This window comes from Suncus etruscus, chromosome 16, assembly GCF_024139225.1.
Source record: "Suncus etruscus isolate mSunEtr1 chromosome 16, mSunEtr1.pri.cur, whole genome shotgun sequence".
In the NCBI taxonomy this organism is placed as follows: domain Eukaryota; kingdom Metazoa; phylum Chordata; class Mammalia; order Eulipotyphla; family Soricidae; genus Suncus; species Suncus etruscus.
The window spans coordinates 67,090,103-67,106,855 of record NC_064863.1 but is presented as its reverse complement, the minus strand read 5'-3'; the positions used below and the strand labels follow the sequence as shown (position 1 = coordinate 67,106,855).

The following is a 16,753-nucleotide window of genomic DNA, read 5'->3' as shown; positions in this document are numbered from 1 at the left end:
TTTCTTGGTTATTATTAGTGTTCTGTTCAACTCGATCCATGGTTTCTTGGAGTCTGTTGAGCACCTTCCATATTGCTAGTCTAAAGTCCTTATCTGAGAGGTTGATTAGTTGTTCAGTCATTATCTGGTCCTCAGAATTGTCATCTTCATTCTCTATGTCTGATGCTGGCCTGCGCTGTTTCCCCATTGTCACATTTGTATTGTGGGTTTTTCTACGTGTTGTAGTGGTATTCATTGTCTATATGATGTAGGCAGCACACTCCTCTGGCTCCTCCCTTTCTGGATGGGCTGACTTGCCTCTAAGGGAGGGGAGTCCTCCGTGGATGAAGCCTCACACCGGGTCAAATCTTAGGCCCGAGCATGTAACAGAGAAGACAGTCCAGAGAGAAATGTTTGCTTCTGTGATATAGCGCCGTTCTTAGTGTGATTTTTCCTTCTTGTTGCAATGGAGTTCTTTCCTTAGAAAGAGTGCACGGCCGCGTAGCGAAGCGGAGCGGCCGTGCTCCTCTGAGCCTCTTTTTGCCCCACTCGCAAGAGTTTCACGCAAGAGGACAGTAGACAGACATAGACAGGTCACACTCACAGTCTTTCACAGCTGAGCCCCACTGGGCCGGTGTACTTTCGCGGATTTTCCCCGCCTGGTGTCACACACAGGGAGCCAGCTTTTGCAAAGGATAGCCGGTTTTTATGCTCTGAAGTCCCTCCCTGAAAATGGCGTCTGGGCGAGCGAGGTTTCTGGAGGCTCTTTTTGCCCCACTCGCAAGAGTTTCACGCAAGAGGACAGTAGACAGACATAGACAGGTCACACTCACAGTCTTTCACAGCTGAGCCCCACTGGGCCGGTGTACTTTCGCGGATTTTCCCCGCCTGGTGTCACACACAGGGAGCCAGCTTTTGCAAAGGATAGCCGGTTTTTATGCTCTGAAGTCCCTCCCTGAAAATGGCGTCTGGGCGAGCGAGGTTTCTGGAGGCTCTTTTTGCCCCACTCGCAAGAGTTTCACGCAAGAGGACAGTAGACAGACATAGACAGATCACACTCACAGTCTTTCACAGCTGAGCCCCACTGGGCCGGTGTACTTTCGCGGATTTTCCCCGCCTGGTGTCACACACAGGGAGCCAGCTTTTGCAAAGGATAGCCGGTTTTTATGCTCTGAAGTCCCTCCCTGAAAATGGCGTCTGGGCGAGCGAGGTTTCTGGAGGCTCTTTTTGCCCCACTCGCAAGAGTTTCACGCAAGAGGACAGTAGACAGACATAGACAGGTCACACTCACAGTCTTTCACAGCTGAGCCCCACTGGGCCGGTGTACTTTCGCGGATTTTCCCCGCCTGGTGTCACACACAGGGAGCCAGCTTTTGCAAAGGATAGCCGGTTTTTATGCTCTGAAGTCCCTCCCTGAAAATGGCGTCTGGGCGAGCGAGGTTTCTGGAGGCTCTTTTTGCCCCACTCGCAAGAGTTTCACGCAAGAGGACAGTAGACAGACATAGACAGGTCACACTCACAGTCTTTCACAGCTGAGCCCCACTGGGCCGGTGTACTTTCGCGGATTTTCCCCGCCTGGTGTCACACACAGGGAGCCCGAGATTCACAATTTTCATCTACTTACTTAAGGTTTTAAGAAATCTTGTAATAAAGAAAATAAATTAAGTTTACTTCACTAAGCAATCCCCAGATTTATTTGGTCAGTAGGCTTCTTTGTACTATTATTAACCATTTGAACCTGAGTACATGGAATATAATGATAACATTCTCAGAGTAATATTTCTTTATTGACACCTGTCTTTTGTTACTTACATTGTGACACAGTTATAAAAGTTGAATTAACCATTAATAATTGTTGTAGAGGGTCTGGGTATGGCTTAGTAACTAAAATATTTGCCTTGGAACCATGCGACTGTAAATTTGGCTCAGGGGTTACTCCTAGCCATGCGCTCAGAAATCGCTCCTGGCCCAGAGGACCATATGAGATGCTGGAGGATCTAACCACGGTCTGTCCTAAGTCAGCCAGATGCAAGGCAAGGGCCCTACCTCTGCACCACTGCTCCAGCCCCAACACCATAATTTTTTTAAAAATAATTAATACTAGGGGCCAGAGTGGGCACAGTGGGTAAGGCCTTACATACAGTTGACCTGGGTTCAATCTCAGGCATCCCATATGGTCCTGCATACTTGCCAGAAATAATCTCTGAGCAAGGAGCCAGAAGTAATGCCTGAGTGCCACTAGGGTTGGATATCTCTTCAAAAAAATTAATCTTTTATACAAAAAAATTTTTTTCAAATAAAGAGTTAGGACTTTCCAGAGTGGTGGTGCTAGAGGTAAGGCATCTGCCTTGCAAGCACTAGCCTAGGAAGGACCACAATTTGATCCCCCAGCATCCCATATGGTCCCCCAAGCCAGGAGCGATTTCTGAGTGCATAGCCAGAAGTAACCCCTGAGTGTCAAAGGGTGTGGCCAAAAAATAAAAAGTTAGGACTTCAAGTTCAGGGTAAAATAAAGATAGAAAATGAGCTACTGGTGACTCCTATAAAAAAATAAATAAATAAATAGGCTTCTGGGGCCGGAAAGATAGCACAGCAGTAGGGCATTTGCCTTAGACACAGAAGGAAAGTGGTTCATATCCATAGATTCCATATGGTCTCCAAGGCTGCCAGGAGCGATTTCTGAGCATAGAGCCAGGAGTAACCCCTGAGTGCTGCTGGGTGTGACCCAAAAACCAAACCAAAACAAAACAAAACAAAAAACAAACAAACCTAGGGTTCACTTAGACTTCTAGCCTTAAAATTTTATAAATTCCTTGCTGTTTCTTAGATCCAGTCTGATGTTTGGGAAGCAATTAGTATTCACAGTCTTCAACTAGAAATTACCAGCAACTTGGAAATAATTGCTGAAGATTCCTTCTCTTTAGCATCCCCTGTCTCCCAGGCTCTGACTAAGACATTTCTAACTTCTCTTTGAAACATGAAATCACCACTGTCTAACTGTTGTCACCCACAAAGCAACACACACACACACACACACAAACACACACACGTCCTCCTAAAATATCACTCAGACTGAGTAAAGCAATATGCCCTACTCCTCAAACTCTAAGTAATGTTCTAATCAGATGTCTTCAACTCCCATCTGGATTATTCTAACTACCTTCTAAACATCTTTTTGCATCTAGTTGTATCTTATCTTGTAAATAATTTTCCACTGAACTTTTTCTGTACAGAAAGACTACCTGGCTACTCTTCAGTTCATTCTCCTTCAAAAGAGTTCACAAAGGCTGTCAAGCTCTGGCCTGGTTTCCTTCTTTCTCTTTACCTCTCACTACTTCCAGACTCTTGGTTGACATTCTACTCCTTGATGGTGCATGAAGAGATAAAGATGTTGGTCTGTTTTCTGGAAAGTTCTACTCTCTAAATCTCCAAACTCTCTAATTCTTATCCGTAATTCAAACAGCTGTTATGATATGTTTGAAAAAGTCTTCAGTCTCCGTACACTCTGGTTGATGTCAGATAGAGTTCTCCAATAGGCATATTTCATGTTTATAGCAAGATCATATTCAACACAGATGCCCTTCTTTTATAACTGTATATCTTAAAAGCAAGTCACATTTCCATTTTTTGTTCATCTTTAGTATTTAGCATTGTGCCTGGCATGGAGTATGTGTTTAGTAAATGTATGAAACAGTAGTAAATGAATGAACACATGACACTGCTAAAGGAAAAAGTGAAAGGTGATAGGATATAAAAATATATATTTTTAAAAAGTGAACTTTGGGAGTCAATGCACTTCTCTGAAAGATTAACATTTAAATTATTGATCAAAACAATTTAATAAAAAGCAGATAAAATATATCAACAAAATATTTTCAAGACTAGATACTATTTACCTCATTCAAACCTTTACTTAATCTATCCAATTCTTAAGAAAACTAAGATTTGTTCCCTTTTATTTTACATAGACCCGCTCTTCTGCAGACTAGGGATCTCTCAAATAATTTTGGCCAGTCCAATGACTCTTTATTATAATGGTCCCCTATTTGCCTTGAAAAATTAATGCTTCCCTTCAATCACCTAATTGACTATCGAAGAGGGCTCTGGACATTAAATAGAACAGATCTCATTAAAAATTAAATTTTTCCAATCTCCTTATATAAACATTTATTTATAAATTATGCCCCAGCATAAAAATTTTAGAATCTCCATGCAGAATGGGTTGGAAATAGAAAGTAACCATAAATGTGCTATGTTCTACCTCCTTTCTCTAACCATAGTCTACCCTCTTTGTGTCCATCTTCAACACAAGTGGCCAATTCTATACACTGAATCAAGATATATCTTCTCCAGTCTCTCATGACCTTTACAATTCAGTCCAAAAAATTTAACCTGGACCTTTGAGCTCTTTATACCCTGGTTCCAACTTAAACTTCCATTTTATGAATGCAAATATAAATGTATATGTTATATAAATGTACATATATTTATACAAATATATATAAAGAACTTATATTCTGCAGTCATGTAGGAACATTCACTGGCTATGAACAACTCACATATTTACCCTTTGGATTTCTAATTTGATGGAAGCATACCCAGAAACCCATCTGATGTACTTTTGTCAAACTGAGTCCCAGTTTCTTCTGGAGGAACTTCAGTTCCTACCTCCACATAGGCATTACATATATTTTCCTACTCCCTCCACTAGACTCTTAACAATTTTCACTGCTTGTTATTACTTGAATCATTGGTTCTTCAAGTCAAATAAGCCAAAGGATCTCTGTGCCTCTTCAAACCATCAGTAGATTCAGATACAAGTCCACCAATAAGCCTGGTCATGTTGAAAATGCTTAGCCAATCTGGTAGATGCACTTTTATGTCCAAAAGTAAGACTGATGGCAAAGGACAGGAATCAGAGACTTCTCAAATGTGATATTAACAAACTCTTCCTTCTGTCATGATTTCTCAGGCTTTAATGGTTTCACTTAATGGTTTCACTCACCAGCACAGTATCCCATGATGTTGAAGAACTGTTCTTCCTTGCAATTAGTCAGGCAGTTCCCAGCAGTAAAAGTGATGTGAGGGTGACAGGAGACACAGTCAGATTCCGAAGGCCCTTGGCACTGCCTGCAGCTGGGGTGGCATTCTAAGGGGGAAAACAGGAATCAGAATAGAAAATATCACCTTAAGTTATCTGGTCAGTATATGACAAACTTAACATACTCCACAGATTACACTGAGGCAACTCCCAAATAGCAATCATCTTTAAAGATTGCTGAGCAAGCCTGGTATAGTCTTAGATGAGAGACGGATGCTGCCCTTCTGTTTTCAACAAACAAAATCAAGATCTATAATCATGAAAAATGGAGAAACTAGGACACTTTCCAGAATGGCCACCATGACTATCCCATCTCTGAATCAAGAAGTGAAGATCAAAGCCATAAAACAGCAGAGTGGTAAGATCCTGACTCCTTCCTAAAAATACCATGATGGAGAGAGAGCAGTTAAGACAGTGAGCAAAAGGAGAGACGTGGCTCTCAGAAATTCTTGGCAGGCCCACGAGAAAACAGACATAGCCCGCGATACTAAGACTTCTCAGACAGTAAAATACTAGCCAATCAGACACTTTCTTAGATGCCTACTCTAGCAGTAAGATGCAATTAAAATGAAAAGTACAGGGAAAAAAAGACATCCTCTTTCTGAAAGTAATGAGAAGCTGTTTGAAGTTCAGTTTCTTAGACAGAAGTGTTTTCCCTAGAAAAAAATTAATAAGTGGCACTGCACTATAAAAACAAAAAACAAAAAAACAGTGAGTCACAGTAGGTGTAGGCAATCAAGAGAAAGCGATGGCAAGAAATAAAAGAAGCTGCAGCTGTAGCTGCAAGCGAGCTGCCAAGGTGGGCAGCAGGAATGAGCACATGGAAGGAGATTTAAGGATTTTTCTGCCAAGGATGAAGAGGGTTAAGCCTGCTGATTCCAAGAGGAGGGAGGGGAGGGAACAGAGCTGAGAAGAGCTTGCTGAAACTGATGACATAAAAATCCCTTCTGGCTCAGAGCTGGTGGAGCAAAGGCATGGATCTTGAGTCAAGGGAATTGCTTCTCATTTCTTCTGGAGAGAAGCCAAGAGAAGATAAGGAATTTTAAAAACATGCTAAAGAGCAAGCCAGAAAATGAACTGCTGATTAGAATGCTAACATTAATTCTCATCCCCTCCTAACATTCCTGAGCCTCTTCATGTTCAAAGTGCCTGTCTAAAAGATACTAGGGTTACAGGCTGGTCTTCAGCACCCACTTCTTTCTAAATATTTCCAGTGACCCGGGCACCCCATAGTGTGTGGTACCATCCTTATGCTGGCTTCCAACGGCCAGAAACAGAAACTGGGAAGAGATAGAGCTTTTTATACTCTCTTCCTTAATGGTTACACACACCAAAACCAACTGGCCTAGGGCAAGTAAGCAGAAGAGCAAAAGATAATTTTCAAGAACAATTCCAATGACTAAGAAACCAGAAACACTCCTTGCTGAGCCTCAGCATGTTGGGTGCCTAGAAAAATTTAAAAAAGTACTTGGGAAAAGAAAATTGAAAAAGAAATATATTGACCTTCAATCCTCTTAGTGTTCATGTTAAATTTCCTCTGTGAAGTTTGAGGCTAGATAAGTCTAATAAGTGTTAATTTATTTTTAAACTAGGATATATAGGATATTAAAATTAGATGCATATAGTCTATCTTTTGACTCCTTAAATACATATACTACTATATCATAACAATGAACTTTTCCTTTTTTGTTCACCTTATATTTTTTAGAAATAAATTAGCAGCCATGATAGAAAGTATTTTGTTATTCTTGTATTTTCCCCTGGAAATAAAAGAAAACACAGTGCTATAGAAAGGTGGTTAAATTTTACCATTTTGTCAATTGCAATAAAACCCTATACTAATCTCAACTAGAAATTTCTAGGATATCTGGTTTCTAAATATAAAGGTAGTTTTAAAATAATATTGAATTGGAATAATAAAGAAGAAAACAGACATCTTTCTCCTTTTGCTTTATTAAAATTGAGTGAACCAATTGGGGCTGGGAAGCAAAGTGTTAACAACAAATGCTTTCAGTACAGAACCAAAAATAAAACCTTGAGTATTACTGAGTATGACCCCAAAACAAAAATCAAAAACAAAATAAAAATTGTTGCCCGTCATTTGGTATGTGTTTGTGGATCACTGTCAAACTCATCCCTCATTGCTTTGCATAGATCAAGTTGATACTAATTTTTCACTTTGTCTGTTTTACCCTTTGGGAAGACCAGGATTTATTCTTGCTCATTTTTTGCTTTTACTCCTAAAAATTCAAGACAAGAATTTATGGCCCAAACACTGCCTCCTGGTTTGGAAAAGTTTCTATTTACAGAGTTTGGCTGATAAGAAGTTGAACCACTGGGCATAGGTACTATGCCTCAGTATGCTACATAACTCACCTGTGCAACTGCCTTCCTGGTTAAAGAATCCATTTGGGCACCGAGAGAGGCAACGCCCTTCCAACAGCACACGTGAAGGCTGGCAGGCTGTGCAGTTGTGTGGACTCCTTCCTGCACATCCCAAACAGGACTGGTGGCAAGCTGAGTGAAAATAAGAGTGGAGGAAAGAAATGAGAAAAGTTACCAGGTGACAAGGACAGGGACTCAGCTTCTGCCATTAGTATTCCTGGCAAGAATATATTCCATATGCTCCCAGGCTTTCTTGAAGATCATGTGCAGCTTATATATTCCTTTCTGAAGGACAAAAATATAAAGCAAGCATCTGTGATCTTGGCCCAAGTCAGGGACAAGTGCCACAAAACAGAAATAACCTTCTACAGACTCAACTATTTCTGCCCACTTTCCTATTCTCAGCAAAAGTCAAATCAAGACTAAGAAGCCACAACATCAGCGATCAGTAGACATCTAGACACCAAGCTGCTGATCACGCTGCTTAAACTTAAACTCAAGAGAAAGTCAAAGTGATTGCTCTCTTAATCACCTGCACTAACTGTAGTTCATGGTCTTTTCTCAGAGCATTACCTTTTATTAACTCGGTGATTCTCCTAGGGAAAACATAGCTTTAGATATTGATTTCACTGATGTGTATAGGGTGACTATTGTCTGATGAAGACTTGATATACATAAGGGAAAGCTAACAGCCCAATATTTTGAATGCTCTAACATATCCACCATAGGGTGGGAGAGAATACAACCTGTATGATACTTCCTTTCTTTGCACCTGGTTGACTTGGTGCAAATCCTAACACTTATGGTCCTAAAAGCCTGATTGTGGTGCAGAGCATACAGTAAACCTGAGCACTGCTAGGCAGCCCCCAAATAAATAAAAAAGCACATCCGTCATTTAAGTGGAATACAATGAATAAAAGACAAGGAACTGTAGAGAAAAAAAGAGCATCAAATTTTAATTTGACAACCTTGACTATGCTATGTAATTTCTTAATGTAATTTCCTCATGTATAATATCAGAATGGAAACTGTACATACAGTTTGGGGTTTGTGGACACTACCTGGATCAATGCTCTTAGAAGAGAAATGAATACATACAAGACTTAATAATATATGCCACAATTGCTACTATTAAGAACTATTAGGGGAATGGAGCAATAGCACATGGTAGGGTGTTTGTCTTACATGTAGCCAAACAGAGTTCAATCCCTGGCATCCCATTTGATCTTCAAGCCTACTAGGAATAATTGATGAGCATAGAACCAGGTATTTTCTGAGCACCATCAGGTGTGGCCCAAAAACCAAAAACCAAAAAAATAAATTATTAGAATCCACTGGTATAAAATTATGATAAAGGAAAATACCTCAGATCTCCTACATCAGACCTTTAAGGGTAAGGAATATTAATGTCATCCCAAGGATGTCTTTATTAATGGAGCTTTAGCTTTTCTTCTCTTTCTTTTCCTTCTCTCTTTATCTTTCTTTTTTAATTAATTTACTTTAAATTGAAAGTTGAGTGCAAATTTCATTTTCATTTAGTGTCTTATTTATTAATACTTTTTAATTGATTCACTGTGAGATACACAGTTACCAAACTGTTCATGATCGAACAGTGTTTTCTTACTTCCTTTCTCCTTCCTTTCTTTTCTTCTTTTTCTTTCCTTCCTTTTTTGGGGAGATGATCACAGCTGTGTTTTTTTTCTCAAGGCTTACTTTTTTAAAAAAAATTTTTATTTTATTATACTATAAAACAAAAGTATTACTTTCTGATTTAAATAATTAAAATCTGAAATTACAGTACATAAGTAAAATCATCACATGAATGACACATGTAAAATATTTAGCATAATACAAAAATTATCATTTGGATTTTATCAAGAGTGAAATATTCTACAGTATGCATAACATTGTCTATTTAAGGAATATATGCATAGACTTTCATTAAGTTACTTTAAACCTTTCTTTGTTTTTATAAACATTTTATTTTTATAAATATTTGTTTTTCCAGAAGTTTTTTAAAATTTTTATTGAGACCAATGTGAAATACAAATCTTTCCAAGTTATATTTAAAGTACACAGTGACAGTGAATGAGGGCAATCCCCACCACCAGTGTTGACCTCCCTCTGCCACAGTTCCCAGCATGTATCCCATTCCTCTACTCTTACTCCTCTTGCACTGTTAGTGGAACAGGTCACTTTTTGTGTATAGATAGTTGTGATTTGGGTCTCTTGATTCTATTGTCATTAACTTTGGGTTGGTTATTTAGGTCTGATCATTTGATCCTTTTGATATCCACTCAATGCTCATGAGACTGCTTTGTCCCTGGCAAAGCATTCACTTTTTTTTTCAGTTTGTAGAAAGACATAGAAATATGAGGCAGAACAAGATAATTCATGCTCTATTATTCTAATTAAAAAAATAAAAGGAAAGTGGGCAGGAGCCCCTGTCTAGAAGCTATAAATATAAATTTTTTTAAAAAGAAAGGGGATCTGGTATGGCAAGTTTTTTGTTTGTTTGTTTTTTGTTTTGTTTTTATGCATAGGATCATCAAGTATTAGGGGAAATTAGAAAGAAAATTCTTGGCCTAAGAGATACAGGATGTCTCCATTGACTACAGGCTCTTGACCTGTTCATAATCGAACCCCATCTTTATGATGACAGGAAATGTTCTGCTCAGTTGTGGTTGTCAAATTCAGTCTTCTATAATTGAAAATTTTAGGTTTTGCATAGATTCTAGGACAAAGTCTAGGACAGAATCTTTCTTTCAGTTCCAGATGTCCTGCTCAGTCATTGTATTTAGAGATCTTAGTTTTTGCACAGATCAAAGGACCAAGTGTCTTCTGATTTCATCTCACTGTTAGGTGATGAGGTAGGGCCACCCACCTGCCCTTAGACCAAGTTGATGCTGTTTTCTTGTTGATAAGATGTCTTTTGAACCTGTACTAGGCATGTTGGTGCCAGAGCGGTATTAGGGACTTCCCCAGGGGGAGATTAATTCCAGGTGTTGTTGTAGGGGACTATGTCAAGTCTAAAATTGGTATCTGGGGTTTGGGGTTGAACAGTCGATGTTGGATCACATGAAGTCTAAGTCAAGTCCCCATAACATGTGGTCAGGGTGAAAGGTGCCCCTATATTTTAATTTTATGAGTTCTTATCTGTAGTAGATAAGAACTTGTTTCTATACATAAGATTTTCCCATTTTAGTGTGCCTATGAAAAAAGGGAGAAGCCATATTATATTGTTGGTGCACTTGGAGGTAAAAAGGACAAGCTATACAATCCTTGTCTGGTTTTGATCCAAACAAGACTATTCTTTTTGTTTTGTTTGTTTTTGGGTCACACCCCACAGTGTTCAGGGGTTACTCCTGGCTCTAGGCTCAAAAATCGATTGTTGAAGGCTCGGGGAACCATATGAAATACTGTTATTCAAACCACTGTCCATCTGCATGCAAGGCAAACGTCCTACCTCCATGCTATCTCTCCAGCTCCTAAGCAAGACTATTCTATTAAAACTTCATACCAAGCAAAACCAAAAACAAGCAAAAATAAAAATTCAAATGAAAAGAAAAGGAGATGGAGGAAACTACCTTTTCAATTGGAAATAAACACACTAACAGGTATACTATTAAGAAATTAAATATACAAGGAAAATATAGATATCCCCATTAAGTTTTTTGGGATGATTTTGGGGGAGATGAGATCCAGGGCACATTTTCGTCCCACACTGTCTTATTAAGTCTAAGAAATGGTTTGCAGCAGTAAGAGATCAGGTAGTGTCCTCGAGTTGAGGATCCTTCTGAAAATGAGCTCGGTAACAAGCAATAGGCCACATTGAGAGGGGCTGGGAGAAAGAGGGCCACATGGAAAACATCAGCAGAAGTGGTGGTAGCAGCTTCTTGCTAGGGCAAGAGATAAGGGCCTGAGAGGGTGCCCTTTCACTTTGGGAGACAGGTGGCAGCTTACTGGGGCAAAGGGACAGTCTCGGTTCCTAAGGAGTTAAGAACTGAGGGTGAAGAGGCAATTTTTTCTTCATTATCATTTATCTCAAGGAATCTTTTTGTCTCTTCTTTAATTAACTCTTTGATCCATATTTTGTTTAGTCTCCAGGTGTTAGATTTTCTCCACATCTTTTTACAATCAATCTTGATCTTCATGGCACTGAGGTCTGATAGGGTGTCTGATAAGGTACTTAATATAATTCTTATATTTGTGACCTTATCATTAGCCTTCCTTTTCCCAAACTTCATGGATGCACTAGCATCTATGCAAAGACATTTCAATTTGTATCATATATTTCCAGGCAGACTGGATCTAGCATTTTTTGTCCTAGAAAATATACAGGTCAAACCCCAGCTGAACAACCAAAGAATTAATTTTCAATGTTTTATCATACTTAGATAACCTTACTTGTTTTAAAAATAACCTCTAAAGCAGATATACTTTGAGCCAGGTTTTATACAACTAGTTCAATAGCTCACTTTCTTAAATGCCCTGAAACTCCAGCACTCTAACCCACCAAATATAAAGAATACTGGTGAAACTAAGGAAGACACCTACAGTTGGATATATGGAGAAAAATCTTAGCAAGTTTCCAAGACCAACAAAACAACTGAGCCTTATTAGATGAGTATCTGAAATAAACACTTGATATTTTAGTAACAGAAATCAAGGAGTCTCTAGCCTGTGAAATGAAGAAATCTACAGATGAACAATTCAACCATTTCAAAGAAGAGCTCTTTCAGAAGATGAGAGAATCCATACAAACGAACTGAAGGAACTAAAAAAAAAAAACATGTTAGCAAATCATAGTAACAGAATTACACAGGTGGAGAATCACATAGATGAACCTGAAGACAAATTACAAGCTAACATTCATAAAGAAGTAAAAAATAAAGGAGAGACAAAACATTGGAAGAAAATGTAAGGTACTTAATGACCAAAGACAAAATAAATAATATAAAATTATAGAAATACCAGGAGAGGGAAATGGGAAAGGGAAAGAACAAGTTGTGAGAAAAATAACCACAGAGAAGTTTCTCACTCTCTGGAAAGAGGCTACTGTACAAATCCAAGAGGCAATAAGTAGCAAACAAAATAGACCCTCACTAGACAACACCAAGACATATGGTAATACAAATTGCAAAACAAAACAAAGAGAGAGATGGACTCATTAAAGCAGTAAGGGAAAAGAAAACTGAAAGTATAAAAGAAAGAAAAATAAGACTCAAATCAGATCTTCCATTTGAAACAATCCAGGCATGGAAAATAGTAGGAATGGCATATTCAAACTACTGAATAAAAGAAATTTTCAGCCTAAAGTCCACTACCCAGCAAACCTCTCATTTACAGGGGAGGGAGAGTTAAAAACATTTTCAGTCAAAAAAGAACCATAATATTTATGCTAATCAAACTGACTCTTAATGAACTACTCAGAGATCAATTACAAATCCAAATACACAATTGTAACAGCAACAATCCTACACAATATAATGGCATAACAGCCCTTTCTTTCAATAGTTTCCTTAAATATTAATGTATTAAACTCTCCTATCAAAAGGCACAGAGTAGTGGGTTGGATTAGAAAACAAAACCCACATCTACTACCTGTAGGAAACACACTTGAAAGTTCAGGATAAACACAGAATCAGAGGAAAAGTATGAAAAACAACTGTACAAGTATTGGAAAACAAAATAAAACTGAAAGATGGGACAGCCATTCTTATATCAGACCAAATTGCATTTAACCTCAAGAAAGAATTTAGAGACAAAGATGGACACTATATATTGATCAGGGGATCAATAGACCAAGACATATTAATTCTAACCAACAGTTAAGCAACAAACATAATACCAGCAAAATATGTAATGGTTTTGCTCACAAACCTAGAGAAATATAAAGATGTTTCCTAGAGAATGTTTCCTAGAGAATGAAAACTTGATAGTAGTGGGAGATTTCAACACACCATTATAGCCACTAAACAGATAGTCTAGGCAGAACACTAGCAAAAATATAAGAGCCCTAAATAAGAAACTAGAAGAACTAGGACTATTGGATCTATACATGGGCTTTTATTCTCATAAAGGTTAATACACATTCATCTCAAGTGCACACGATACCTTCTCTAGGATAGACCACAGTTTAGGACACAAATCTAACTTACATAAAGTCACAAATCTAAGAATTATACCAAGCATTCTATCAGGCCACAATGCCACTGAGATTGTAAAAATTGTGGAGAAAATATAATACATGGAAACTAAACAATAGCCGGATCAAAAAGGAAATCAAGGAAGAGCTAAAGAGATTTTTTGGATGAACAATAATGAAGAAAAAATTACTAAAAATCTATGGGACATAGCAAAAGTAGTATTCAGGCAGAAACTAATAGTAAGACAGGCCTACGTTAGGAAAGAAGAAAAAGACAAAATCAACATTTAAAGGGTATTCTTTAAGTGGTCTGAATAACTCACAGTAAAGGAACCAAACATAAGCAGAAGGAAAAAAAAACAAAAACAAAAATCAACAATCAACAATATAAAAACAAAGAAAACAATACAAAGAATTGATGAGACCAGGAGCTGGGTTTTTTTGTTTTTGTTTGTTTGTTTGTTTGTTTGTTTAAATAAACAAGATAGACAAATCACTGGCAAAATTCACAAGGGTAAAAACAAAAAATACTCAAATAAATTGGATCAGAAATAAAAGAGGAGAAATTACAACAGACCCCAAGAAATATAAGACATCATAAGAGCTTATTATGAACAACTGTATTCAGTTAAGCAAGAAAACCTAGAAGAAATGGACAGATTTATGAAAAAAATTTAAAAAGTCATCTCCCAATACTGAATGAGGAGGAAGTAGAAAACCCTATATAAAATAGTATGAAGAGTTCTCACTATATTTAAAATTGAGCTGCCACATGATCCAGCAATCCCTTTCTTAGGTATCTATCCCCAGGTCAGAAGATCATTCATTTAAAAGAAATGTATGCACACCCCTATTTATTGCAGTACTCAGTGCAAAAGCTAAGACTTGGAATCAACCTACATGTCCAACAACAGATAAAGAATCAAGAAAATGTGGTACATATATACAAAGGAACACTTCATAGTTGTAAAGAATGATGCATTCATGCAATTTGCAGCAACATAGATGGAACTAGAAAATATTATGTTAAATGAAGTAAGCCATAAAAAGAAAAAATATAGAATGATATCACTTATGTATGGTATTTAGAATAACTGCATGAAGAAACACAATCTTCTAAATAGTAGTTGTCTTGAACACCATATAGAAAGAAGGAAAGAAACTGACTGGAAGAGGAGAAACACAAAAGCTTATATCATCTTTTATACTTCAAAGAGAACTATAGCAAAAGATACAGTTGCTTAGATTGAGCAGTTGTTTAATGAACAATTAACTGCTCTTTATAGGTGTCAATAATAATGTTTTAATGCTTTTAGCCACAGAAACAGGCACAGAATATGTTTGGAAGCCATGGACTCCCACTACAATGCTCACTCTAAGAATGTTTTAGTGTATTAATTTTTTGTTTTTGTTTTTGTTTTTGGGCCACACCCGGCGGTGCTCAGGGCTTACTCCTGGCTGTCTGCTCAGAAATAGCTCCTGGCAGGCACTGGGGACCATATGGGACACCGGGATTTGAACCAACCACCTTTGGTCCTGGATCGGCTGATTGCAAGGCAAACGCCGCTGTGCTATCTCTCCGGGCCCTTAGTGTATTAATTTTAATGTCCATAATAACTCTTTAATAATTTTGTTCACAGTGATAATTGGAGATATGTTTCACAGTGCTATATTATTAGACTCCAAATACAGTTATCATTATGATGTCATAACAAATATTCTAACCTATACATTTTTTATTTGATTAAGCCTGCAATATGATTTGATATTTATGTTCATAGGTGCCATTGGAATAGGCAATTGCATGCCATTGACTATTACTATAGTGGTCATTTATTGAGTATATTTTTGCAATTTACTTTCAATTCAAGCTAGTTTACTATTTTATCATAATGCTCATGTTGTCAATTTGCTTTCAGAAAAGAAACCTGTGTGCTCAAGACCCGTTAGATGATACTGTATGGCGTAGTCTCCTTTTGTAGTGTTCATTACCATATTGCTTAGTTTTCTAGACTTGAAAAAATTGTTTTATGAATGCTCTATGCACATTATTATAGGGTTTTGTAGTTAAAGGCTGATTACATACCTGTTCATTCTAAACCGTTGTTTTCGTTGTTGCTGGTTTCTTTATGGTACAATAGACAGTAGAGGCTTTGTGTTGTTCCTCTTGCACTTGATATGAACACTTCTCCCCAGTAAATGCTGACAACTACAGTGCTTGGAATTTCTACCCTATTAGACAGTTGTATTTTTTCTTGGAGTAGTATATGTATATTTGGTGTGTGTTCTAAATATCTCAGAGAAGTGCTATTATTCTGTATTTTTCCTACTTCTGGCTTACTTCATTTAACATAATATTTTCAAGATCCATCCATTTGCTGCAAAATCCATGATCGTATCATTTCTAACTGCTATGTAGTATTCCATTGTGTATAAATACCACATCTTCATGATCCACTCATCTGTTGTTGGGCATTGAGGTTGGTTCCAAATCTTGGCTATTGTACTGAGTGTTGCGATAAATAGTGAGTACACACATACTTTGGGATGAATGTCCTTCTGACTTGGGGATAGATACCCAGGAGAGTAATTTCTGGGTCATATGGCAGCTCAATTCTGACTTTACTGAGCACTCTCCACACTGTTTTCCATAGGGGTTGGACCAGGCAGCATTCCCACCAGCAGTGGATGAGAGTTCCTTTCTTACCACATCCACGCCAACAGAAATTGGTCCCGTTATTTTTTTTTTTTTTTGGTTTTTGGGCCACACCCAGTAACGCTCAGGGGTTACTCCTGGCTATGTGCTCAGAAGTTGCTCCTGGCTTGGGGGACCATATGGGACACCGGGGGATCGAACCGCGGTCCGTCCAAGGTTAGCGCAGGCAAGGCAGGCACCTTACCTTTAGCGCCACCGCCCAGCCCCCGGTCCCGTTATTTTTTATGTGAGCCATTATCATTGGTGTAAGGTGGTATCTCATTGTTGTCTTGATTTGGATTTCCCTAATGATGAGTGAGGGTAAGCATGTTTTCATGTGTCTATTGGCCATCTTTCAGTCTTGCTCGGAGAAATGTCTATTCATTTCTTCTCCCATTGTTCTATAGCTTTTTTAGATATTTTTGGTATTAACCACCAAAAATAT

At 38.1% G+C, this 16,753-nt stretch overlaps 1 protein-coding gene across 1 annotated transcript in view; it reads right to left on the bottom strand.

The window, feature by feature from the left end:
- The window catches only part of FRAS1 (Fraser extracellular matrix complex subunit 1), a 377,453-nt gene that overhangs the window by 264,075 nt on the left and 96,625 nt on the right, over positions 1–16,753 (bottom strand). The window contains 2 exon segments of the mRNA XM_049789877.1: positions 4,985–5,128; positions 7,457–7,597. Coding sequence (XP_049645834.1) covers positions 4,985–5,128; positions 7,457–7,597 — 285 coding nt within the window.